At 45.6% G+C, this 26,330-nt stretch overlaps 2 protein-coding genes across 5 annotated transcripts in view; both read left to right on the forward strand.

The window, feature by feature from the left end:
- The window catches only part of heatr5a (HEAT repeat containing 5a), a 29,872-nt gene extending 17,937 nt beyond the window's left edge, over window positions 1-11,935 (forward strand). For all 4 annotated transcript variants that reach the window (XM_031579921.2, XM_031579924.2, XM_031579923.2 and 1 more), the window contains 15 exons: window positions 449-593; window positions 781-960; window positions 1,409-1,645; window positions 2,041-2,219; window positions 3,337-3,405; window positions 3,671-3,850; window positions 4,449-4,683; window positions 5,033-5,272; window positions 5,587-5,714; window positions 6,666-6,813; window positions 7,241-7,537; window positions 7,777-8,001; window positions 8,460-8,608; window positions 8,924-9,134; window positions 9,557-11,935. In XM_031579921.2, coding sequence (XP_031435781.1) covers window positions 449-593; window positions 781-960; window positions 1,409-1,645; window positions 2,041-2,219; window positions 3,337-3,405; window positions 3,671-3,850; window positions 4,449-4,683; window positions 5,033-5,272; window positions 5,587-5,714; window positions 6,666-6,813; window positions 7,241-7,537; window positions 7,777-8,001; window positions 8,460-8,608; window positions 8,924-9,134; window positions 9,557-9,855 — 2,922 coding nt within the window. In that variant the 3' untranslated portion in view covers window positions 9,856-11,935. The remainder of the gene's footprint in view (window positions 1-448; window positions 594-780; window positions 961-1,408; window positions 1,646-2,040; window positions 2,220-3,336; window positions 3,406-3,670; window positions 3,851-4,448; window positions 4,684-5,032; window positions 5,273-5,586; window positions 5,715-6,665; window positions 6,814-7,240; window positions 7,538-7,776; window positions 8,002-8,459; window positions 8,609-8,923; window positions 9,135-9,556) is intronic.
- The window catches only part of hectd1 (HECT domain containing 1), a 32,601-nt gene continuing 18,108 nt past the window's right edge, over window positions 11,838-26,330 (forward strand). Inside the window, exons 1-11 of the mRNA XM_031580480.2 lie at window positions 11,838-12,045; window positions 17,405-17,689; window positions 20,831-21,065; window positions 21,389-21,616; window positions 22,578-22,859; window positions 23,467-23,737; window positions 23,900-23,976; window positions 24,415-24,513; window positions 24,706-24,820; window positions 25,086-25,260; window positions 26,155-26,293. Coding sequence (XP_031436340.1) covers window positions 17,550-17,689; window positions 20,831-21,065; window positions 21,389-21,616; window positions 22,578-22,859; window positions 23,467-23,737; window positions 23,900-23,976; window positions 24,415-24,513; window positions 24,706-24,820; window positions 25,086-25,260; window positions 26,155-26,293 — 1,761 coding nt within the window. The 5' untranslated portion in view covers window positions 11,838-12,045; window positions 17,405-17,549. The remainder of the gene's footprint in view (window positions 12,046-17,404; window positions 17,690-20,830; window positions 21,066-21,388; window positions 21,617-22,577; window positions 22,860-23,466; window positions 23,738-23,899; window positions 23,977-24,414; window positions 24,514-24,705; window positions 24,821-25,085; window positions 25,261-26,154; window positions 26,294-26,330) is intronic.

Below are 26,330 nucleotides of genomic sequence, written 5' to 3' on the forward strand. Positions count from 1 at the left end.
TGGGTGTTCCAGATGATGATGTCATGGCGCTTGAAGCTGCACAGCTGCTGTGTGCTGCGGCTTACTTTGGCTGCTGTTTTGTTAGAGACTCGTGTGTGAGTGTGTGTGTGTGTGTGTGTGTGTGTGAGTGTGTGTGTGTGAGAGAGGATGAGGGGGTGTTTCAGATTCTAAACATACTGATGTTTTGGGCTAAAATGGCAGACGTTAATTGTGGCTTATTTTGGCAACGCAGCTGCTGTGTTTTGTTTGCGTGCGCTACAGAGAATCATGTGCGCATGTGCACAGAAGGGGGGTGTGTTTCAGTTTCTAAATGCATTTCTGTTTTTTTATTAAAATGTGGGCATTTATTGTGCATGGCTATGTACCAGGTTAACTGTGGGTATTAGTGGGTATCCATCTAGAGCATGATGTAAGTGTGTGTGATTTGTGTGTGTGTGTGTGTGTACAGGTGAATATGTGCAGCTCGTATCTGTGGCTTCGGCGAGCTGTGGTGGCGTGCTTGAGGCAGCTTGCCCAGCGGGAGGCGATAGAGGTGTGTGAGCACGCAGTCACCCTGGTCAAGGAGCTGCCACGCCGTGACAACACACAGCTTGGTGAGCGACTCACTTACACACACACACTCAAATACTCATGTGTGCACACACTCTCAAATACTCACATTCAAGTACACACACATTCAGGTGTGTGGTGCGTGTACACACACACACACTCATTCTTCATCGAAAGAGTGGAAATCACCTACTGCAACTTTAACAATAACAATTCCTTGCCCTGTGTCAGATGTGACCATTAAAGAGGTTGGCCTGGAGGGGGCGCTCTTCTGCCTGCTGGACCGTGAGTGGGACCCGCGGCTGTGCCAGGACATCCGGGAGACGCTAGGCCACATGCTGAGCTCGGCAGCCACGGGCAAGCTGGCGCACTGGCTCAAACTCTGCAAAGACGTCCTGCTGGCATCAGCAGGTGGGCACTGTTTGTCAGGACACACCGCATGGGCAACCTCACTGCATACAGAATTTACTTCTCAACATACGCACCCACAATGCATACACGGTATCCTTTCAACATTTGACTTCTACATTTCTCACACGCACATATACTGACATGTAACCAGTCATACATAATGCACTGCCTTAATGCAGACAGCGTTAACATCTGGATCTAAAACAATCTTGCATCTTACAGTCTTAGACACATATTGCCAGTATACACACAATACATACTTGAGGTATGTGGGTCAAAAAACACATATGGCATACACACACACACACCCCATACACACACACACCCCACACACACACACACACACACACACACACACCCCCCCCCACACACACACACACACACCCCACACACACACACACACACAAACTCTTCTCACTCCTTTGACCCCTCTGTCTCTGCCCCTCAGACAGCACAGCTGTTGCTGTGCAGGAGCCCCAGCAGGAGGACGATGGTGACCGTGACGACGACGCCTCTGTGTTCCACGCCCGGGCGGAGTCCGGCGGGCCGTTCTGCAGCCTGCGTTGGGCCACGCGCGTCTTCGCCGTGGAGTGTGTGTGCCGCGTCGTGGCGCTGTGTGAGAGCGCCGATCCAGCACACTTTGACATGGCCCTCGCCCAGGAGCGCCGTCTGCAAGAGTCCACAGGTCAGTGCAAATGGGCAGTAGTCATTTATACACACACACACACACATACTCACACTCACACTCACTCACACACACTCGCTTGTATACATAAACTCATGCACACATCTCCGATCTGTCTCTCCCCCGCGTATATGTTCACTACTTGCCTCTTTCTTTGTCTCATACACACACACACACTACATTAATAGTGGTTTTGTGCTAATCTGGCATTGAATCATCCTTGTGAAGGCCCCTTAATTATTTTAAAGGATCTCACCTTTTATGTATGAGTCCAGACGCCATCTAGTGGAATTAGATGGCTAAAGCAGCTACAGTTCCCAGCTTACTCATTCTAGACTGCGTGTTCTTGGGGTGGGGAGCTGCTCAGTCATGGCCTCTTGTGTTCTCTCTGACAGACTTCCTGGTGCTGCACCTGGCAGACCTGATCCGCATGGCCTTCGTGGCGGCCACAGACCACAGTCAGCAGCTCCGGCTGGCTGGCCTGCAGACCCTCCTGCTCATCATCCGCAAGTTCGCCAGCGTGCCTGAGCCCGAGTTTCCCGGACACGGCATCCTGGAGCAGTACCAGGCCAATGTAAGAGCCATCACTAACTCTCTTCCTCACCCACTCACACATTCACTGACTCACTCACCCACTCACTCACCCACTCACTCACTCGCTCTCCCATGCTGCTTGCTCTTCTACTCATTCACTCAATCACGCACTCATCTTGCTCTGCCACTTCCTTCCTCTTCCTCTCAAATACCTTACTGTGGTTTCGCCTGCCTTGTTTTTGTTTCTAACTGTCTGTCTGTCAGAATGTCTCTCTCCGTCTCGTTCCATCTCCATACTCTTTTCCGTCTTCTTGTCATATTCTTGCCATAGTCACGCATAATCTTTTATGTATTCATTTGAACATTCTTTTTATCTCTGTTGCTTTTTCTTTTTTTCTGAATCTCCATCTCTCCGCTCCCTCTGCAGGATTCATTAATATTCATCAGTCAGTAATAGTGATTCGCTCTCGTGCTTTCATATTATCGTCAAAGCCCAAGTTCTGTTCTAAGTGCATGTCTGGCGAATGGGCTGTTTGTTATGATCATAAACATGGAGACGGTTTGCAAGACTGACATTCTTAGTATAGTATATTCTTAGAATACTCTGGCCGTGGTTTATTTTTAGAATCAACACCTGAGCCTCAACATCTGAGCCATGGAGATCAGATTACACTGACACTGTGTGTGATGTGATTGTGTGTGTGTGTGTGTGTGTGTATGTGTGTGTGTGGTTGGCTGGCGAGTTGGCCGCATATCCAATGTTCATATATTAGTGAGGAGGGCTAGACAGAATAACTATTATTTTTGCATCAGTTGGGTGCAGTTCTGTATGTCTTCCTCCAGCTTCCAATCAATTGCCATGCATTACATCTCCACACAAAGAGGTTGATGTGTACCACATCCTCTGTTCTAAAACAGTGATGGAAATGTGAAGCAGATGGGTCTTCTCAGGTTGATGCATGTGCTTTTGTCTTCTTACGTGTGTGTGTGTGTGTGTGTGTGTGTGTGTGTGTGTGTGTGTGTGTGTGTGTGTGTGTGTGTGTGTGTGTGTGTGTGTGTGTGTGTGTGTGTGTGTGTGTGTGTGTGTGTGTGTGTGTGCGTGCGTGTGTGCGACTGCGTGTGCGTGTGTGTATTTTATGACCCTTTTCTCAACTCAGGTGGGAGCTGCCCTCAGACCAGCCTTCACTGCTGATGCCCCTCCTGATGTGACAGCGAAAGCCTGCCAGGTCTGATTTCTGTCTCCTAATCACACGCAATATGGACATACAGAGCTCTTTAAAACATCTATTAAGGAGTCCCTCTTAATATCATGCCAGTTATAAAGTTCAATCTGGGTTGTACGTTTGCATCTTTGTGTGTACATTGAGAGTCGTGTATGATAACTTTCTTTATTCTAACTTTCATTTGTTGTTGTTTGGTGTGTGTGTGTGTGTGTGTGTGTGTGTGTGTGTGTGTGTGTGTGTGTGTGTGTGTGTGTGTGTGTGTGTACAGGTGTGCAGTGCGTGGATCTCCAGCGGGGTGGTGAGCGAGCTGAAGGATGTGCGGCGGGTCCATGAGCTGCTGGTCTCCTCCCTCCAGAGGGTACAGGGGGGCCGCGAGGTGCCCAGTCTGCTCTACAACGAGGGCACGGCTGCCATGGAAACACTCGCCGTGCTGAAGGCCTGGGCAGAGGTGCGTGCCACCTTTTAATGCAATGATGAATAAATGACATACGCAGACCGTATGATTTTCACAGTTGGAAGTAACTATATTGCAGAGAGAACTGAATTGTCCAGAAAGAACAGCGTATGTCCAAACCAGGGGGTTTTCAACTGGTTTTGTCCCAGGGACCACCATTCTGACCAGAAAGTAATCCGCAGCCCACTGATGTGCCAATGATTGCCAAAACATTTTACAGTCCCGTACCCTTCTTTTTCATGTTTGTAACCGCCGCCGCACACATATTCTGCCTATAATACTTGTCAGTGTAATTTCTTCGCTGAATATGGGTCTACATCAGTATTTTGGGCAATGCGACCTGGCAATTCAGACATAAATATGTCGACGGGCCCAGGTATATTTATAAAAATAAAAAAAGTCAATGGTGAACTGATCAACATAGGCTCATGTCGCGGACCCCCTGCAATGCCAGTAATCACGTGTCTATTTAAGTAGTGCAGAGAAGGACTTCATCCTACTCACTCACTTCACACCTGTCCAAACCCCTTGTATACCTCCAGTCTGATGGGACCCTCAGCCAAACACTGTGTTGTTCCTCTGGTTGCTGCAGGTCTACATTGTGGCCGTACAGACCGCCGGCCGGAGCGACGCCACAGAGGCCGAGGGCGACACCGACGAGGGCAGTGAAGGAGGAGGAGGAGCGGAAGAGCCGCCGGCGGACGCCAACCTGCTAAGGTTCGTGCAGACGGACCTGCCCACCCTGAGCCGCCTGTGGCTGGCCGCGCTGCAGGACCACGCGCTCCTCACCCTCCCGTCGAAGTACGGCCAGCAGCTGCCCCCCTCAGGTGAGACCCCCCCCCCCCCAGGCCAGGAGCGCAGAAGGGGCCGTAGGGCTGGTTTAAAGGAGACAGCCCACTTTTAATCTTTTATTGCATTGATTCTGCCCTGACGGCCCATCCTCTAGGCTCAAGTAGTGAAAGAGAGTGTTGCTGCTAGAAAATGTTAGAAAATACAGATGTTAGTCAAAGTGAGAAAAATATTCTAAGAATGACAGAACCGTCATGAATATAATAAATAATAGTCACTGTGGATATTATTCGTCCATCCGCCACAGTGACACATATAATCTTAAAGCATGGCTGATTCCCTCTCTCTCTTCTCTCTCTTCTCCCCCTTCCCTCACTCCTCCTCTAGGCGGCACGTTCTACACGGCGGAGACTCTCGAGCAGGCGCGTCCGCACTACTGCAGCTCGTGGGCGCCCATCCTGCACGCCAGCGCCCTCTGGCTCAACAGCACGGGCTTCATCCTGGCAGACGACGGCCCCGCCAACCTGTCCCGCCCCGTCACGCCCACCTCCATGGGCCAGTCCGCCTCGCTGAGCAGCGTCAAGTCCCCGGAGGACATCAACACCGAGCGCCTGCACCTCATACTGGGTGAGAGAGAGAGAGAGGAAGTTAGAGACTCCCTCACTTTAAATACATTCACCGCTGTAAATGAATCATTAGAAATGATCATTTATGCTAAGTTTTAATGAATAACTAAATAGCCATTATCCTCCTCATTCGGTTTTCAATTATTTTCCCACAGCTCAGATGTCTCATTATTAATAGTCTCATATATAATAGAAATATTTTAGCCAAACATTTAGCGAGATTAATGTCAACATTCTTCATCGCTTAGATTCGTAGAGTAGACCTACCGAATAGTGGGTCTGAAAATGTCTCATCTTGCCTTCCTGTCCCTGTAGGTATCAGTGTGGAGTTCCTTTGCTCGCCACACTCCCAAGATCAGATGGAGAACATCACGTCCTGCCTGCAGGCGCTGCAGGCCCTGCTAGATGTGCCCTGGCCCCGCGCTAAAGTGGGCAACGATCAGGTAAAAAAGAAGGAGATTTGCTGGTGAACAGCAGGGCCTGTATAACCCTGCCAGACATGAGCAGGTTGTGATTTTGTATTAAGATGGTATGAAGAAAAGTTAACGCATTTAGACTTCAAACTCTTGCCTACTTATGAGCAGGATTGCATCTATTAATAAACTCTGTGTGTACATATGGAACGCTTATTGACCGTAGGAGTGACCTAGTCTTAACAATAGAAGTAAATTGGAAAATGTAGAGGTCCCTCATGATGTGGCCTCTGACTCCAGTAGACCCCCTCTAAAGAAGTGTTCTGTGTAGAACTATTGTTCCTGTGTCGTAGGGTTTTACACAAATTCTTAAGATTCAAACCCAGACTGTAAAAAAAAAGAGCAGACTGCATTTTAAGGATTGTTTGCAGATGGCAGCGACACAATGTGTCTCACTGTCACAGCACATAGCAGAGGTGCCTTTGTGTACATGCAGCCTGTCCTCCTGACCCCGTGGTGGCCTGCTTTGCTCTCTAGGGAATGTGTGGCATTTGTCCTGAGGTGTGTGTGTGTGTGTGTGTGTGTGTGTGTCTGCTCAGCACTCAAACAGCAAGCCATGGTCTCTGCTCTTTCTGCCTTGTTGTTGGCAAATTTGAACTTGTTTCATATGAGCATTCCACACATTTGCTGGAACGCACTTGGTTTTCGGGACTTTGGTGTTAAGACTGCAAAACAACATGCTAGACATTGCTTTGTGTGAGCCATCATTGGTAGCCTCTATATCCGTAGAAGGCAATGTCACCTCTACCCTACATTTGTTTGTTTTTTTTCTTCTGCATAATGTGAGCAGTGTCTTGTGTTTGCATAGTTGGCTCAGAGCATTTTCTGGGTACTGTGCTGGCATTTTGATAAGTTAAAATGTATTCAATACAAATACAATCATGTGATTTTGTGTGTGTCTGTGTGTGCGTACTTACACAGGCCCTGAGCGTGGAGCTGTTGACAGTGTTGCACAGGCTGATGGTGACGCGGGAGTCGGTGGAGGTGCAGCTGGCCGTGCTGCAGCTGGTCAGGCAGGTGGTGTGTGCCGCCCAGGAGCACGTCAGGGAGAAACGCCACAGCGCTGAGGGTCAGTCTTTCTGCCTCTCTCTCTCGCCCCATTCTTTGTGTGTGTGTGTGTGTGTGTGTGTGTGTGTGTGTGTGTGTGTGTGTGTGTGTGTGTGTGTGTGTGTGTGTGTGTGTGTGTGTGTGTGTGTGTGTCACTCTCTCTCTCCATCTTTCCTTGTCACACTTGTTCTCTCTGTTGGCTGTCTAGCTGGCTTCTTGTCTTCCTTCCTTCCCCCCTCTATCGGATGTTTTTTTTTTTTTTGTGCAGTTTTTCCCACTAGTGTCTTGTGGTACTTTGGGGGTAAGCATAATACAAAAACAGGTGTTTGAACTAATTTAAGATAGATACCTCTGGCCTCTTACCAGCTCTCTGAAGCATCATGTCTCTTATGTGGCCATGAACAGTAATGCGGTGCCATGATAAAAATCCCTTTGCTGTCGTTGTGCAGTGGATGACGGGGCGGCCGAGAAGGAGACGCTGCCTGAGTTTGGAGAGGGCCGTGACACGGGGGGCCTGGTGCCGGGCCACTCGCTGGTGTTCGGGGCCCTGGAGCTGTGCCTCTGTGTGCTGCTGAGAAAGCTGCCCCAGCTCAGTCCCCGCCTGGCCCGAGGGAGCCCCCTGTTGGGGCAGGGGCCCCCGGGGGTCCCTGCAGGGCTCGCCACTCCCCTTGATGCCAGCGACTGCGGGCTGGTGGCAGCAGCTCTGGCTATTCTGTCAGAACTGCCCTCCATCTGCTCCCCAGAGGGTAAGTGAGTGTTTGTCTGTCTGTCTCTGTCTGTCTCTGTCTGTCTGTATGGGTGTGTGTTTTAAAAAAAACTTGTGTATGTGTGTATCAGATTCTGTGTGTGCATGTATGTATATATCTTACCTTGAGGTTGTAATTTTGGCTCCTCTTTTGTGTTTCTGGTCTGGTCTGGTCTGGTCTGGTCTGGCATTGAGCTGTCCAAAGCATTGACTGTGTGTATGTGCTTGTGTGTCCTGTAGGCAGTGTGTGTGTGCTGCCCACGGTGCTGTACCTGCTGGTGGGGGTGCTGTGTGAGCTGGTGCGAGGTGTCGGGGGCCCGGACGGGGGCCCGCTGGTCTCGGGGGCCCTCCAGGCGCTCCGCAGTGTCCTGTCTACCCCACTGAGCCGCGTCGAGAAGAGCAGAGAAGCCTGGAGCCACCTGCTGCGCTGCGCTCTGCAGACTCTACTGGACTGTGGGGACACAGGTACATAGACAGGAGATGCACACACACATATGCGCTCTGCAAACACGAGTACATACACAAGAGATGCACACACACACACATATGCGCTCTGCAGATGCTACTGGACTGTGGGGACCCAGGTACATACACAGGAGATGCACACACACGAATACGCTCTGGAGACACAGGAGATGCGCACGCACACGCACACGCGCGCACACACACACACACACACACACACACACACACACACACACACACACATATGCACTCTGTAGACAGGTCCATACACAGGAGATGCACACACACATATGCATGCCCTCTATGCTGATTTCCACACTATAGAAGTCACGTGTAGACATGCACATACACACATACATACATGTGTATATATATACACACACACACCCCCCTCTTGTGCACGGCTGAGCACACATACTCGTGTAGTTAGTATTGTGTTTGTATGTGTTCTGCTGCAGGTAAAGAGGCGTTGACTGATGAGGTGACCCTGCTGACGGCCCTCACCATCTTCCTGCTGGGGGCGAGCCCAGAGGTCACGTCAGCCGAGCCGCTGCAGACGCGCCTCATCCAGCGCTTCAAGACTGACCTACAGGTCAAAGACCCCACGGTCAGAGGCCACCACTCACTTCACCAACATCTTAACTGTCCTTTCACTTGCTATTCTATTTTCAGATGTATTGCTTTTGCACTTAAAAAAAAAAAAACAAGGCTGACTGCAGTCATTTAGATTTAGAGGCCAAGTCATTGGCGTTATACTTGAAATTTAAAGGGAACCATTGTATTGATTTGCCTGTGTGTGTGTTTCTCCCTGCCGCACTGCAGACTGCAAGTTTCAGTTTGTTTTGTTGGTTTCGTTTGATACCTCTCTTGGCGTTCTGTCTTGTTGCAGTCTGTGACCGCTCTGATTTTTGACCCCGCTCAGGTCCTGAGGCAAAGCTTCGAGCTGCTGACCTCCGTGTTCCAGAGCCCGGCTGGGGCATCAGGGTCCTTCATGCAGGCCCTGGGGGCAGCAGTGGTGGGCTACCTGCGCGGGGTGGAGAACCGGAGGCCCCAGACGCAGGAGGAGCTCCAGGCCGTCCAGGAGGGGGCCAGAGCGTTGGAGGCGTTGGCGGAGGCAGCAGAGGAGATGCACCGTGAGTCTTTCCCCACACCAGACTGACTCACTCACACAGAACCTGTGACACAGACCGACATCAAAATGAACTTAAACACATGAACGTGGAATACAAGACACCATACAACAGCCCACTATAAGACAATACATACCACAGAGGGCATTGCATTCACAACCACTACCAGGTTACTGCAGGATGCCTTCGTAAGTCGCTTTGGATGAAAGCATCTGCTAAATACCCTTGCTATATGCTGACATATTGACATACTGATATACTGCATCACACACTTCTAATATCTAAAGAGGGCACTTAGTAATTAAGTGGTGTCATGTCATGATTGTTATTTAGAGTGTTGAGTAGCTGAGTGATGGTGGTTAGTCATGTGATGATAGTTGAATATCGCTCTGGCTGAATGAGTTCATGCTGTGATTTTGTTTCAGGCCCCCAGCTGGTGTCGGTGCTGCTGCCCGTCCTCATCAGCTTCCTGCTGGACGAAAACGCACTGGCGTCGGCCGCTGGGCCCTCGCGCTCGCTGCACGCCTGGGCCCTGCAGGAGCTCATGCGGCTGGGGCCCCAGCACCCCTCCGTCCTGCGGGGCCTCATGGCCTCTGCGCCCGCCATGAAGGCCCGTCTGGAGGCGGCCATCAAGGGCAGCCAGGAGCGTGTGAGCTCCAAGAGCAACCCACAGGCACCCAGCAAGAGCTCGCCCAGCATCCAGCTTAAGACCAACTTCCTGTGACTCAGTCTTTTTTTAAACAGCTGCAAAAATAAGAAGGGGGAAGAAAAACTCCCCACAATGCTGCACATCAGATCACTCATACTGTAGGAGACAATAATACTGTCGTAACTCTAAAAAGGGCACGCACATCTATGTGCTGAATAATTTTTAAAGTCGTGTTTGTCTTTTAAAAATGTAGGTCATTTTTACGGCATTGTTTTAACCTCTGTGAGGACTGTAATCCAAATATGTACTTATACACTCACTCACTATGGTACAGCTGTAGTATTCTAAACACTAGTACACGCAAAGGATAGATAAGGGAGTACATTAGCTTCAGAGCAAAAATTATATATATATAGCGAAAAGGAAACACTATTTTTAGAGGAAGTTTTGTTTTGTTTTATTATTGTATCTGCAAAGTTGCCTTCACAAGTGGAAAGGTCCAGTGTGTGTGTGTGTGTGCGTTTGTGTGTAAGTGTGGGAGATGTTTCGAGGGGCTGTGTCTGTTACATTGTGGCAGAGTGTATTGAAGTGGATTATGTAATGTTTTCATCTGCCCCCTGAAGCCATCAGCGATACCTAAAAGAGCTTCCGTGCTAGGCGCAGCACCTCCACCCTGCACTGCAAACACACAAGCTGCCTTTTCCTCCACAATTATCTCAGCAATCACAAATGATCATTTAGTGCAGTGTTGTATAATAACACTCTCAAGTTTCTTCATTTGTATCATGCAAAAAGGGTAAAGTAATTTGTATCTTGCAAAAAGTAAGTGTATACTGTACTATTGCAGTATTATTGCTTGGAACAGAAGCATGAGTCTGTTTCTGATGTTATCACCAAATAATTATGGTGTGTGTGTAATCAAGGCCAGGTGTGATACAGTGCATCAGTTGGTTATGGTACTGATGTTATGGATTATTCTAATCTGCAGTTGTCCTGTGTTCTGTGTTGAAGAATCATTGATGCATTGATTAGAGTATCATTCACCTAAGTACTGCATTGTTCATAATTGATCATAACTAGGGCTGCCCCTGTTGCTGGACAATTTTTTTTTTTTAAAGAGATGGTCATTGCCTACAAAAAAAGGGAATCTTAATCATGTATGATGAATAAAGATGATAGTGGTATTGATTTTAAAATTACACGAGAGATTATTTAGAAATGTTTACACAGTAATGAAATATCTGTTGTAGCAGGTGGGATATAGGAAAAACTGACTCGCCAAAAGAGAGGCAGGATTCCTTCCTGCACTAGGCCTTGATTCTGGTGACAGAGGCACACTTGCCAGCTTCTGTCTCCAACTGTGTTGGTACTGAGCACTTTTCCTGCTGTGAAAATGATGTTGAATGATGCAGTATTTGTAATGTAATTCACCATATATTTTGTACACTGTAAATTGTGCAGATTAAAAAAAAATGACCAAATACTGAGTGTATGAGTGTAGAAGCATGCAGTGTTGTGTATTGGTTATGGTTGTTGGAATTACAAGGGCACACAGGAAAAGGCACAAATATCTTCATGATCTAGTTAAGTTAACAGCATTGCTGAAACAGCAGCAAAAAATGATTTACCACACCATCTGATAGTGAATTATTGATCTTAACCACTACATATTCCCGACTTTAGAGACTGGAATTGCCTGGTAATGAAAAAAGACTTTTTAAACAAATATTATCCAAATAATTTCCATATTAGGGCGTATTATTCAAAACACGTACACTGTTTTACTCTACAGATTTTAGATCAGTTGAAAAACATCTAGATAAAATAGTTACAAATTGCATTGAAATATATCGCAGTAAAATATAACAGCGTATTGGGTGGGGTTGGTATTTTACTGACAACTGTTTTACAGTTATTACTTTTTCCAGAGTGGACTAGTGAAGGTTTCTGATGAAATGAAGAGTGCTGTGATATGACATCTTAGCGCCCCCTGGCATATCACCGCAATGCTGTCTGCTCTTGAATAGTGAATACAAGTACGCTGCGTAGCCTCGTGATGCAAACGACGGGGGAGCCAACTCGTTCCCTCGACGGCTCTCCATTTCGGTTTGATTTATCCATAGCTTTGCTGTTCACTTTGACCTTTAGGTTTAGATAAAAGAGAAGCGGAATGAAGTTCTAGACACTTTATGTTGGCCTTCCGTGTTAGCCACAATTTTATTTCATTAGCTGTGTTTTTTTCTTCTCGTCATTTGCTGTGAGACGGTAAGTGTTTTGGGGTTATGTTCGGGTTTGAAAGCTGAGCAGCCATGGTTTCCTGCTTGGCGTTGCTGACATAAGAGCCGAGGCCTTGGGCTCACTTGGAACTCTAGACTCCCGGTTACCGTCGCAGTAGAAAGGCCGTGTCTGTTACATTCTAGCTCAAAATACTGTCATTAACGCAACTGACGTAAATTTGGACGAGTTCTTTAACATTGTCGAATACATACCTTGTTGCTTGGATTAGTAAGTAAAATGTAATTTTTTATATATATTTTCCGTTACTTTTATTCCGTGCCCTTATTGGTGATGGCTAGCTAAACACCAGAATTGGAGTAAATTCAACCCCTGTACTATGCTCTCGAGCTAACTAGCATGGATGACCACAATCGCTAGCCGTAGAGCTCGTGACATAGGAATTTGCAAACCAACATTGCTAACACTAGCTGGATTTATCGTTAGTGAGGATAACGTTAGCTGGCGTAGATCACTTGAATTTAATATTGTATGTTAATGTCAGCTTTGACATATGCGTGTTGTGGTCATTGATTTGTTTTTTACGTATCGTGTGTTATGGATGTATGTGGTAAACGTTAAAAATCACCCAAAATAATGATGTCTCTTTTACTTTAGCGAGCTAGCCAGCTAGGATACCTAATACAGCTAACGTTGGGGGACTAATTTTGGTTGTTGGCTTGTGAAGCTGGCTAGCCAAATTGTTTTTATGTTAGTAGAACCACCAGCAGCAAAATTACATTTGACCATAAAATGAGTTTCAGTTCTTGACGGCTGGTTCTGTGTTTTCTGTATAGCAACAGCGGGGTCTTTAGTTTACTCAGCCAATAATATTAGGCAAGTATCAAGCTAGATGTTATCCCTAAGCTAGATGAGTGAACGTTACATTGCCTCGTTGCCTGCTAGCGAACCTAGCAAGGTTTTGGTTATTAACGTTACATTTCAGGCACTCCTGACCTGTTAAATTTCGAAAAAGCTCCCACATATCCTTATGTCAGGATTAACTGACTCTTTTCGATCTCGCAGAGTCGTTAGCTAACGTTAACAGCTGTACATTAGCCAGAACTAACGTTACTTGTTTTGTCAGGAGTAACGATAATGTTGGCTAGCTAACACGTCATAGTTTGGGGTTTCACCCTTTTTTTTTATCAAAAGAGTTGTTGATGTTTTTAATTGGCTAACATTCCTGTTTACTTCGTGTAACGTGGTTACTCCACTTATCCTAATCTTCCACCCTCATATACATCTGTTTTATTAGGTAACTGATAGCGTTTTCCTTGTCTCTTTTTTTCTTGCCAAATGTGGCTAGCTTCTTAGTCTCTGCTTGGTATCGTGCTATCCTAGTTTGCCAACCTAGTTGAAGATGATGTAATAATTAGTAACGTTGACCATCAACTGAGTTGGCTCTGAAATATTTGTCGGGTACTTTGTGCCCTCTCGCATCCATAGACTTTGAAACTGTTATATTAACGCTAGCATATGTTTCTGACATGGAATATTTTCAGGCCTAGTGAGAATCTAGGTAATAATGTTCCACCGTCGTGAAGAAGGTGGCCTATTAAAGATCCTTGTTGAATCGGCAATGAAACACTTCAGGGCAGCTATGGACATCAGAAAATAGGATATTTGTGTATTACTCTATGACGTCCTTGAGTTGACTTGTGAAGTCGTGTTTGTGTGGAGGATAAGACAACAGGATTCGAGCCTCTTCACACCTGGCATTAACGTGCTTCTTGGGTGATCCGATCACAAGTGGACAGCTCTAAGTACATCAGTTTGCACCTGGCATTAGAATGCTTCTCCACATGGCTTTGGAATGACCATTTGTCTGTCCCTCCAGGATCCTGCCAGGGTTTGTTGTGCTTGTTTCAGCCAAAAGTAACTGAATTTGCTGCAGGAATTCTCAGACATGTAGGTGATTTTTGGAATAAAGAAAATCCATTGCAAATAGTCCATACGTTCCATGAGCCTGAAGGTTTTTTGTTTTTGTAATTGTTTTTTTTTTTTGCGCAAAATATTGCTGTAATAAGAGCACATTGCAACTCGCAATTGCAGGAAATCCTTGAATTTGCATGAATTTGTGAAAATGCAAGATTCCAAAATCCGGACTGGCTTGCTATTGGATCTCACTTCCCCACTCTATGCAAGTAAACATGTACCTAATTGTTTTTTTTAAACTTGTAAACCTCAAATCATTGTTATAATGATAGAAGTATAAGAACAAACCTGAAGATTGACTAAAAATCGACTGATTACCCTGTGTCCTATGTTGTCAGCTGATATGACAACTGTTTAGAGGCCGCATTAATATCTCATTTAAATCGATCTTTGCACAGCACTGATCTTTATATAGGCTATCCATGCTTCAGTTTACTAAATAGAGGCTGGTGTTGTGATTCCCTGATTTACTGTTAACCTCAGTTTGCTTAGCATGAACTGGCTTTTAGCTATGGCTTTTTCCAAACTAGCTAGCTTATCTTACATCTGACCTGGATTCAACATTTGAAAGAGACAGCGAGCAGAGTCTACTGGATTATTTGCGTTTTTAACCATATGCATCTAAGCAGTTGCTTGGAAATGAGTTAGCTAGCGAGTGGCAGGTTTTCCCCAGTTCTTTGCTACCGTGAGCTAATGCTATCTTGTTATTGTTCCTAATGTTGAATTGCCTTTGAAAAGAGTAAACGGCTTTATTAACTAAATAGTGTTGGGGAAGATGCTTATTATTTGCAACTTATGGCTGTAGAAGATCTTGATGTTGGCCAGAAGTAAAAACCAGTTGGCTTAGAGGGCTTGTGAGACATTAGGCCTACTTGGTGTGTTATTTGACTGTGTTATTGGCCGGGAATCATCTGCATACACACCGCTAAATGTGGTCATATGTGGCCCAGACCACCTCAGAATGTGGTCTGAGTGATCGGGTCTCTATGCATCCTCAATGCGTCTTGGGTGCATGCACACCTGAACTTAGACCTGTCCACTTGTGATTGGATCACCCGAGATGCATATTAATGCCAGGTTTGAACAGGGCCTAGAAGATGTGGTTGGCATTGAAAACCTTTTTCACAAGTGTCCAGATGTTTGTGTCACTTATCACGGATGACAGCTGTTGGGGCAACAAATTGGTCATGTGATCTTGTGTCTCCTTTACATGATGTCTGTGCCCTTCATGCAGAGCTGCCCCTGTTTCAGGCTAATTCAATGAATGCACTATATGATGCACTAACCGGCAAAGTACCCTGGTCCACTACAAACGTTACCCCTCTATTTGGAAAACGTATCTCGATGTGAGAAATGTCAGCACATTGGAGTGAATAAAATAAGTTAAAATAAATTCTGTTTAAAGTTAAAGAGTTTAAAGTGTAAGTTTGAGCAAATTAAATAGAGGCTCGCACTCATCGGCTGGGGGAGGTGGGACGCCCATTTCATGACGTAAAGAAGTTCGAAACGGTTGGCTATACATCAGCATCGGCCTTGCAAGATTCAGGATTCAGGATGGCGTTTTCCAACCCAGAAAATGCTACGTTTTTTTAAAACAAATTTGTCAATGTTAACACCAGTATTGGTGTGTCATCACAGTACATTCATATAATTTAGTTTACAGCTAAAAAAAAAACACATTTAAACTGTGCGCTACCTCTTTAATGAGTCAACCGTTGTGCCCAAAACACCCTGCCTCTTGGCAATTTCCTATTAATCTGATGATAAGAGGATCTCTTGTCATTGCCATTTCTAAGAGGATAGTGAATCTACTGCAAACCTGTTTACAGCCACCTCAGACAAACAAGAGACTGTCGGCAAGCTTTAATAAACTCAGTACCACTGTTCCGTAGGGCTGCGTGATGACAACATTGTGATGTATGATGCACCCAAACCTAATCACAATCTGCATATAGTACCTTTTTGCCAGGGGTGAGCAAGTCTGGAAAGGACAGGATTCTAGATTCTATGCCAAAAGAGAATGCTACAAACTGTATATGTTGCTGTTTTGACAAACGTTTTTGGCATGAATGACGGTTAAGCAGTGAAATAAATTGGGGGGGTTTCTAACTTATGGGTTAAAGTTTAGAACTATAAGATATTTTTTTTGGCTTAGGAGTTGTTCTTCAGTAGAGACTGATTTCATTAGAAGCGACATGAATAACTGCTAGTGTTAGGCTAATGCAGTGCATCAAGGCTTTAAGTGAAGTTATTTATGGTTTTTACTTCTGAGGAATTGGTAGATTATTTAAGATGTGTGTGGTATTTTTTCCCCCTTTTTCTTAAATGAACAGCAGTTGTACAAAGGATCGATAAATAGATGACATCAGCTATAGGTTGCCTCTCTGTTTTAAGGCTATGTACACCTTGTGCCCTGTACTTACCGGCTTGTATTCAATTCCCTTGAAAATAATCAGCATTTTCACAATTACAAAAAGAAACTTGCATATATTTTCCCACCCAGTAAGTTATTTGGCTGTTTTTTTTTTTTATTTTGCTTTTGAGGGCCAGATTAAGGCAGATGATCAATTCTGCTGTTAGTGGGCTGTTATGGTAGCAAAGGGGTATGCTTAGGGGCTGAATATTTATGCAAGTAGAATATTTTAGTTTTAATATATTTTTTTTAATATAAGTAGACCAATAACTTATTTGGCCTTGAGAAATATACTACAGCATAAGGCTGATTGCTAGTGCATCTGATTGCCAGTGTCTTTTTCTCCATTGTTCCCGATGAGGAGAGAGCATATGCAGCCACCTAGAGAAGAAGTACTGGACCCTTTATTCAGAGCAGTCTTGTTGGAAATCTTTGAACTTTTCAGAAAGGCGCAAGTTACAGTCACTGACAGACGCCCTGATTTATATATACACATATGACGAATATTATATTGTACGATATACCTTCTTACCTGTGCTGTCCTGTGCACTCTTCAGCCCTCTTATACAGCCATGTTTGTTTTCCAGCACGTCATTTGCTCCTAGTGTTCTATAGGACATACTGCTGTTAATCTGATTGGCCACCACATTTTATTTAAACACTAGTACACGAGCCGTATCATGTGGAAAATATATTGCAGGAGTTGTTGGCATGATGTGAAGGAGACCTAGTTATCATAAACGGCAGACTGGAGTAAAAATAAATTAATTAAAAACAAAATATATTGTCCAAACTGATGATTCAGTGGCCTGTATGTAAAACTTTTCCTGGTAGGACGAGGCCCTAGCCGTTCTACCATGTCAAATAAATGCCAAGCAAACATGTATTCTCGTCTGAAAAATAATCATGCAGGTTTTTTTGTTAGGGTTTTTACTTTGCCTGTGTCGTCTTTTTAGTCTTCAGTAGATATTTACAACTATTGTTTTCTTCTCTCCTCAGGCAAAGACTTGATGATCCAACAAGAAAGAAAGTAACCTCCCCTCAGTGTGTTTCCTGCAGCGGTGGATGAGTCGGTGGCTGCAGGTCTGAGCAGCGGGTGTTTGGCTCATCGGGCACGGGGGAGTCGGAGTGGCGCGGCGGCATCATGGCGGACGTGGACCCGGACACGCTGCTGGAATGGCTGCAGATGGGACAGGGCGACGAGCGCGACATGCAGCTCATCGCCCTCGAGCAGCTCTGCATGCTCCTGCTCATGTCCGACAACGTGGACCGCTGCTTTGAGACGTGAGTGTGTGGGGACCGTGAGTGTGTGGGGACCGTGAGTGTGTGGGGACCGTGAGTGTGTGGGGACCGTGAGTGTGTAGGCCATGAGTGTGTGAGGGCTGTGAGTGCGTGAGGGCTGTGAGTGTGTGAGGGCTGTGAGTGTGTAGGCTGCCTATATCCAAAGCATATAGGGCTCTTGTTTCACATGTCTAGGTTATGCTGTCGCCGCTGCCAAACGACTCAGGCAGATTGTTTTGACTCAGTTTGACTTCTTCCAGCCTCTTTTCCAGTTTTTGGCACAAGGTGTGCATTCCACTTATTGGTGTTTGAATGATATTCCTTCATCAAAGACCAAATCAGAATCACACTGCATCATCCACAGCAGTTTCGGTTTTACCTGAGGCGGGTTGCATGTCATGTCTATTTCGAGAACCATCAGACTAATGCTGTTATTTTGCTGGTTTCAGAATATACACAGCTCTTGTGGAGTCGTTCCTCAGGCAAATACATTTTATTTGTCAAGCTAGTTACTAAGCCTTAAGTAAGACCTGTTTAGTTTTGATTAACATTTTGCTAATTTGTTGGCTATTGAAGGGAAAGAATGCATCATATATGCAGCTCACTCCAAACTTCTGGTGTTAGATTGATGCTAGATGGCCTGGTCTTGCCTGATGGATATTGGGTCTAAATATAAACTATCAATATGAGCCATTTGTCAAACCTATTCATCAGTGTAGGCTAATACTTGACTTGCAGGCTTGCTTCGCGTCAGAGAGGAAGCAGGATTTTTTCTCTTTTAGGGTCAGGTCGTAATGCCTAGCATCAAAGCAGTATTCCCTCATTTACTGAGTTCATTTTTTATTTAGCTTTTAATTTGTTTTACTCTGACTTTATTGGGCATCATTTTATTGTAACTGTTCCCATACGTTTATGGTACTGGGTCTTTACTTTCTGCCAAGGACTCTGATATCCTTCTTTGTTGAGCAGTTCTGAGAATAATGTTCCAGAATGTTCTCCTTTGTGGAACATCTTGCATGTACAGGACTCTAAGGGACTATGGAACTATTTACCTTTTGGTTGTGCCTGAAGATACTCCTAGAGCTTATTAATTTGTCCCGAAGGCCATATCAGTCCTGGGAGGCCCTCTCGGTCCCTAGAGTTTTGCACCGCTGCAACTTCACCTAGTGCGCCTGACACACTGGAGTTCATACTGAATGCTCCTGCATTTAACTGAAGGAGGAAAGGCCAAGACATCTCCCTTCTCCTCGCAGAAGCATTAGTTGACTAGTGATCACTGAATAGCTACATCACAGACTCTCCCCTTGATGAAACCCACATGAATAGTGTTCGGGAAGATGAAGATAAAATAATCCATACATTTGAGCTCTAGTCCGTACAAATCTGATGCTGTGCATTCATATAGTATTAAAGTATTGAAACTCCCATACAAATAGGGCTCTGCAACTTGTGCGAACCATGTGGGATGTTTTTCTAGCCATCTTTTTTTTTAATCCCTCGCTTCATCTTCTCTCCCCCTTTGCCCCTATCTCTGTTTCTCTATGACCCCCCCCCCCCCCTCCCCTGTCTTTTTTACTCTTCCCCCTCTTTTTGCAATTATGGCTGTAGTTTTATTCAAAACTTCAAGCTTGTATCAACTCTTATTGCCCCACTTTTTTGCATGAGCAGATTTTTCAAGATGCCATGATTATTATGGATGGGTGCGCTGCCTAAGAGAGTGCAGAGCAGTAATTTTCACACTTAAGCTGCAGCTCTGACTCCCCTTTCTGCTTGTCACCGGGCAAATCCTTTGCCACCTGAATCAGCTGTATTCCAGGAAGGCAGGAGCTAATTTGCAGCGTCTTGTCTTAGATAGTGCTGCGTGAGCCAGCACTGATCCCCCTCCAGCTCCTGAAAGTTGCATGAAAATGTTGGATCATAAATGAATCATTGGCTTCAATTACAAGCCTTGTTAAGGAATGCATTTTTAATTTTCAAGTTATGTGAGTTGAGTGGGGGTCCCTTTTTAATTTGTAATATGTTGATCAAAATACCAATCTACTTATTGGTTAGTAGTGATACACTGATAATAAGGATAAGAGACTACGGATTCCCCGCACTGATAATAAAGATAAGAGACTACAGATTTCCCACACTTCAAAGTACTGGAAAAGGCTTAAAACCTGAGCCTGATTCAAAGGGCGTGCTTGAATTCGTGTTTGCTGTTGTATAAAATCGTAATTGCGTCGTTCACTGTGTCTCTAAAGAGAGTGTCGCTTGGCAGGTTTGAGGTCTTCACATCGAGCCAACAGGAGACTTTAGTTTGTATTGTAAGGAGTGGATTTGGAGATTTTACAACCAATATTCAAGAAGTGTGTTAGAAAACTGAGTAATGGTTTGAATAAAATTTGCTTTTAAGTAGTTGAATTTCATGTGGTTTCAAGTTGTTGAACAGTTGTTGTTGAACATTTGTTGTTTATTTACTACTTGTGTCCTTACCCATACCCTTACAGCACAAAAAGCTGTACTATATTTAAGTGTCTGCATATTTTTTGAGATGGCAATCAGTTGTATTGTATGTATGTATTAACAAACTGCATCACTAATGGACAAGCCTGAGGTAATTTGTCCTTCTTGGCAAGTCCTGTGTGAATGACATTGCTGGATAGAATAGAGAAGAAGCATGTGTCCTCAGAGCTCCGAGAGAGAGGCTTGTTGTTAGTTCAGCGTTTTTATTTGTGCTTTTTTTTTCTTTTTCTTCTGTGTGTAGACAGTTTCATAAACCCCTTGTGTTCTCCAGTATGACATGGTGTGAGATTTCTAATTAAGCTCATGGTATTGGATATCTTACTTTTAGCTCTCTCCAGCATAGTGCTTTTGCTTACACAGATTGCTTTTGCCTCTTGTCAACCTTCTAAATAATTGTATTTACCTTCGTAATGTTGATATGTCTTTCAAATTGGCATATATTTGATTAACATTCCCCTTGAGATCACTGTTGTATTAGGATTATGAAAAGCTCATTTGTCAGTGCATCCCTGCAGATTATGGTTCAGCTATAGAAATGGCTTAGTTTGTAATCACGCTTGTGTAGCAGATGCCAGAGTTTGCTGTGGTGTTTTCCGTGCCCAGGGATCTGATTGTGATCTGACTCTCTTGTCTCAGGTGTCCACCGCGGACGTTTCTCCCGGCACTGTGTAAGATCTTCCTGGACGAGAGCGCCCCGGACAACGTGCTTGAAGTGACGGCCAGGGCCATCACCTACTACCTGGATGTGTCGGCCGAGTGCACTCGCCGCATCGTCGGTGTGGACGGAGCCATCAAGGCCCTGTGCAACCGGCTGGTGGTGGTGGAGCTCAACAATCGCACCAGCCGAGACCTGGCCGAGCAGTGCGTAAAGGTACGGGAGGAAGTCCGTACAGGACTTATGGGCTGTCTTACATTGTGATAAAATTTTTTTTTAAAAAACATATTCCAGTTCAACTCACATCGAGCCATTGTAAAATGTCTTAGTGAGGATGTCATTTCATTGAACCAGAGTTCATTACTGTGCTGAAGTGTCTGACCTTTTGTCTAGCTTAATTCTACAGTAGACAATTATTAGACCAATTAATAGACGAGTGTTGGACCAAGAGGATGTCTGTCTGACCTGGTGTCTGTGTCTGTGTCTGTGTCTGTCTGTGTCTGTGTCTGTGTCTGTGTCTGTGTCTGTGTCTGTGTCAGGTGCTGGAGCTGATCTGCACGCGCGAGTCGGGTGCTGTGTTTGAGGCGGGCGGCCTGAACTGTGTGCTGAGTTTCATCCGGGACAGTGGGCACCTGGTGCACAAAGACACACTGCACTCGGCCATGTCCGTGGTCTCGCGCCTCTGCAGCAAGATGGAGCCCCAGGACTCTTCCCTGGAGACCTGCGTGGAGTCGCTGTCCAGCCTACTCAAGCACGAGGACCATCAGGTTAGTTCCCTGATCCTGTTGAGCCGCGCTATGTGTAATATATATATATATATGACACACATACATATACACACACACCCACATACACACATATGTATGTTTGTGGCAAACAAAACAGACGCTATGATTTTTTGGGAGTACATAAAGAATTAAATGGTGATTACGACTAAAGCTATTGTGAAAACACATCAGCTGTTGTTGCCCTGCATTTTTTTACCTTACATTTCAATGTGTGCGCAGCCTCCTTTATATATGTCAGACACAGCTCCAAGGTTGCCCGTTAGTAAAATACCGCAGTTTAGTGTAGTCATAAAAAAAGGACGCAATAAAGTAATTAAAAACATGTTTGAACCCCTTGAAAGTGATTTAGATGAGAAGCGATGTATAACACAAGCTCAACAGGGCTGTAATTGTAATTGTACACACACCCATAATTGCAGGCTGTGCATGCTCATGTAAAAAACGTTGCATAACGAAATTGCGCAATGGGTCTTTTGTGTAACTAAGATAAACTTGCAAACAGACGTCTATGCTCCCAAGATAAACTTGCAAATATGGGTGAAGGACTGTGTACCTAATAAAAATTCTTCCCTCCTTTATCTTGGCTGGCTTTGTCTCCAATAAGTCTACAGTAACGAGCAAAACAAGCACATAGGACAGAATACTTTTAGGACTGAATAAGGCTTCTTCTGTGGACCTCCCAATTAATTGTTGTTTTTTTTAAACCCTCTGCTAGCAGAGAGAACGAGAACATCACCACATTATAAAAGAGTCCCTTAAATGCTGCAAAATAATGAGAACTTTGAAATGGCCTCCTTTGCCAGACATTTTAATGCCAACTTGCTGTTGGCGTAACGGTAGAAGAAGAAAAGTCTGTCCTTGCTTGACTGAACTTCTGCTCAGACAGTGAAGCCCCGAAGGCTCCAGGGGTTTGAGACTAATCCTCCGCGTGTTTCCACAGGTGTCTGACGGAGCGCTGCGCTGCTTCGCCTCGCTGGCGGACCGCTTCACGCGCCGCGGCGTGGACCCGGCCCCGCTGGCCACGCACGGCCTCACCGAGGAGCTGCTCTCACGCATGGCTGCCGCGGGCGGCGTGGCAACCGGCCCGTCCTCCGCCTGCAAGCCCGGACGCACCTCCACGGGGCCTGCCCCTTCGTCCGCCGACTCCAAGCTCAGCAACCAGGTGTCCACGATCGTCAGCCTGCTGTCTACGCTGTGCCGCGGCTCTCCGCTCGTCACTCACGTAAGGATCCCCCCCCAAACCCTCTCCCTCTGCTTTCCTAGTCTCATCTGATCAGATTTGGTTTAGCAGCTAATTGCTATCTGTCACTTTTGACAGATGAGGTTGTTAAAATGATGCCATTGTCCTTTGTTTTTTTTGTTAAGACATGATTCTTCCTAGACCTGTTGTGATGCATTTGTCTTGACTTATTTAAACAAACAATATCAAAAGTAACTTGCTGCTACAGTACATTCCACAACAGATCTGAGCAAAGTAAGGCTTTACGTATATAGATTATCCTTGGCAAGTTGTTTGGAATCTCATAACCTCTGTCTCCCTCTTGCTGTTGCTTTCTCTTTTTCTCCCTCTCTTTCTTTTCCTTTCTCTCCCTCCCTCTCTCTCTTTCTCCCTCTCTACCCTCTCTTTCTCTCTCTCGCTCTCTTTCTTTCTCTCGCTCTCTCCCTTGTCTTTATTTCTCTCTCTCTCTCTCTCTCTCTTCTTTCTCACTCTCTCTTTCTCTTTCTCTATCTCCTCTGTCTCTCTCTCTCTTCCCCTCTCTATCTCCTCTGTCTCTCCCTCTCTCTCTCTCTCTCTCTCTCTCTCTCTCTCTCTCTCTCTCCCTCTGTAGGACCTGCTGCGGTCCGAGTTGCCTGACTCCATGGAGAGTGCGCTGCAGGGAGACGAGCGCTGTGTGCTGGACACCATGCGACTGGTGGACCTGCTGCTGGTGCTGCTGTTCGAGGGACGCAAGGCGCTGCCCAAGTCCACCGCCGGCTCCAGTGGCCGCATCCCCGGCCTGCGGCGCTTGGACAGCTCCGGGGAGCGCTCACACCGACAGCTCATCGACTGTATCCGCAGCAAAGACACGGACGCTCTCATAGACGCCATAGACACAGGAGGTGCGTGGAAGCCTAGGGCTGTCGTGTGTGTGTGTGTGTGTGTGTGTATTGAGAGGGCGCGAGTGAGAGAAAGATGTTTCTGAGGAGGTGTTTGTAATGTATGTTCCAGACGTGCTGATAAAATGTATGTATGTATGACAATTTGTATTTATTTATTTTCAGCTTTTGAAGTAAATTTCATGGATGATGTAGGACAGACTCTCCTGAACTGGGCCTCAGCCTTTGGTACACAGGAGATGGTAAGCTCTCTGTTCCAGAAACTCTCTTTTTTTTTTTCTATCCCCAGGAATAGGTCATATTACTATTTGTTATTTGTCTGTTCATTTGTTCTCAGACCTTTATGTTGCTTCTACATATGGCTGAATCCATCTTTGTTGTGGTCACAACGCACCCCCACAGCTTGTCCTTGGTCCTCTTCTCAAAGCACAAAGGCCTATTGTTTAGTGAAAGCAGCACTATCTGTCTGCCATTGTGTGTGGATAATCCAGAGAGTGTGGAAACCTGTTTGCGTCTTGTTGTGCTCCTGGTGTCGCCACGGCAACAAATGACTCAGAGCCACATGATTACAACCTGTTCTACTGACCTGCTTGCTTCGCAAGTCTGCCTACTTTTGCCTCATAGGTCAGGTGTATTTTTGTGAAAGTTAGCTGAGCTTTGTGTGTATGTGTGCCCTGTAGGTGGAGTTTCTCTGCGAGAGAGGTGCTGATGTCAACAGGGGTCAGAGGTCATCCTCCCTCCACTATGCTGCCTGTTTCGGCCGACCTCAAGTAGCCAAGGTAACGGCCATCCCTTTCATTAAAGAAGTTATGAAAGCTGATCCGTTAGTCCAGTTTATTTGGTGTGTGTGTGTGTGTGTGTGTGTGTGTGTGTGTGTGTGTGTGTGTGTGTGTGTGTGTGTGTGTGTGTGTGTGTGTGTGTGTGTGTGTGAAGTTTGCTTTGGTTAAAAACTGTCAATGTTTACTCTGTAGACTTTATTGCGCCACGGAGCGAATCCTGACCTAAGGGATGAAGATGGGAAGACCCCTCTAGACAAAGCCCGAGAGCGAGGCCACAGTGAAGTGGTGGCCATCCTCCAGTCACCAGGTGAGCTCACCTGTTCAAACCTCAAAATACCACACACTCCTGTCTCAAAAACACTTTTGACCGCAGTCATGTACAGGAGGTATTTATGAAGTCTGAGTTGATAACCTGAATATACAGACGAGTGTCTACGCTGTGTAAAAAATCCACTAACATATCATCATCGTCATCATCATCTTCTTCCACAATGTTCCTGTGCTGTGTTGTGGTTGGAGATATACCAACATCAACAGTTGAAACTCAAATCCTGTGTTTTTTTCCGTTCCAGGAGACTGGATGTGTCCCGTGAACAAGGGGGATGAGAAGAAGAAGAAAGACGTGAATAAGGAGGAGGAAGAGGGCAGCGAGCCTAAAGGAGACCCTGAGATGGCCCCCATCTACCTGAAGAGGCTGCTTCCTGTCTTTGCACAAACCTTTCAGCAAACCATGCTGCCTTCAATTAGGTAGGAGCTGGATTCAATTCATGCTGCTTCATCCAGTTACATTTAGTCTCCGGTCTGAGCTGTCTTGACGGAAGACTAAGCAGTGCCTATTTCAATGCTCTCAAAGAAACCTTTCCCGGTGTCTAATGCTGCAGGGGAATATTGTTGCTCAGACATAACTCATGCTTCTGCTGTATTAGTTTTCCAAGGTAACTAGTTGAAATTGGGGGTTTTAAGTGACTATGTTGTCATGTCAGCAGTGTTAAACAATCTTCCAAAGATGGGGGAAGTGCTGATGTTAATCCATGGTAGATGTGGGCTCAGAATGTTATCGTTGCACAAAATTGACCTCCCCTGGTGTTCTAAACGGAATGGGCATCTTTCATAATTTTGTCCTGGTTGAGCTCTCGCTCTTGTCCTCCCACTGCTCACACAGACTCCCACACACACTTTTACTGCACAACTTCACAGGAGGCATAAAAAGGCAAAAGAAAAGAGGGTTTAATTGTTATTGGTGCAATAACTTTTGAGAGACATCACTGCAGCTGTACTCCCTGCGGTTGTAAATTAAACCTGGTGTTCTAATGAAATTGTGATCTGAATGTTGTCCTGGTTGAGCTCGCTCTCTCTTCTCAACATCACGAATGTTATGCCACTGCTCACCCAGAGTCCCACACATATTATCACACAACTTCACAGGAAGCATAAAAAGGCAAAGGAAAAAAGGAATCAGGCTGAGAAATTGGTGCTGTTTACCTTTGCCCTTTTGTAATGGTTGTAGAGAGATCACTGCCGCTGTAAGCAGTCCTATTTCACTGTGGGAAGTGTGTGTGTGTGTTTGTGTATCTGTATCTGTATCTGTATCTGTATCTGTCTTCACTGTGAATGTAATTGTATGGCGTCTCTGTCCCACAGGAAAGCCAGCTTAGCCCTGATCAGAAAAATGGTGCACTACAGCTCTGAGGCGCTGCTTAAGGAAGTGTGCGACTCTGACGCCGGGCACAACCTGCCCACTGTGCTGGTGGAGATCACGGCCACTGTCCTGGATCAAGAGGTCAGTACTCATCTCTGACCTGTCCGTGAACTCTGAC

Source organism: Clupea harengus, chromosome 14 (genome assembly GCF_900700415.2).
Source record: "Clupea harengus chromosome 14, Ch_v2.0.2, whole genome shotgun sequence".
Taxonomy (NCBI): Eukaryota; Metazoa; Chordata; class Actinopteri; order Clupeiformes; family Clupeidae; genus Clupea; species Clupea harengus.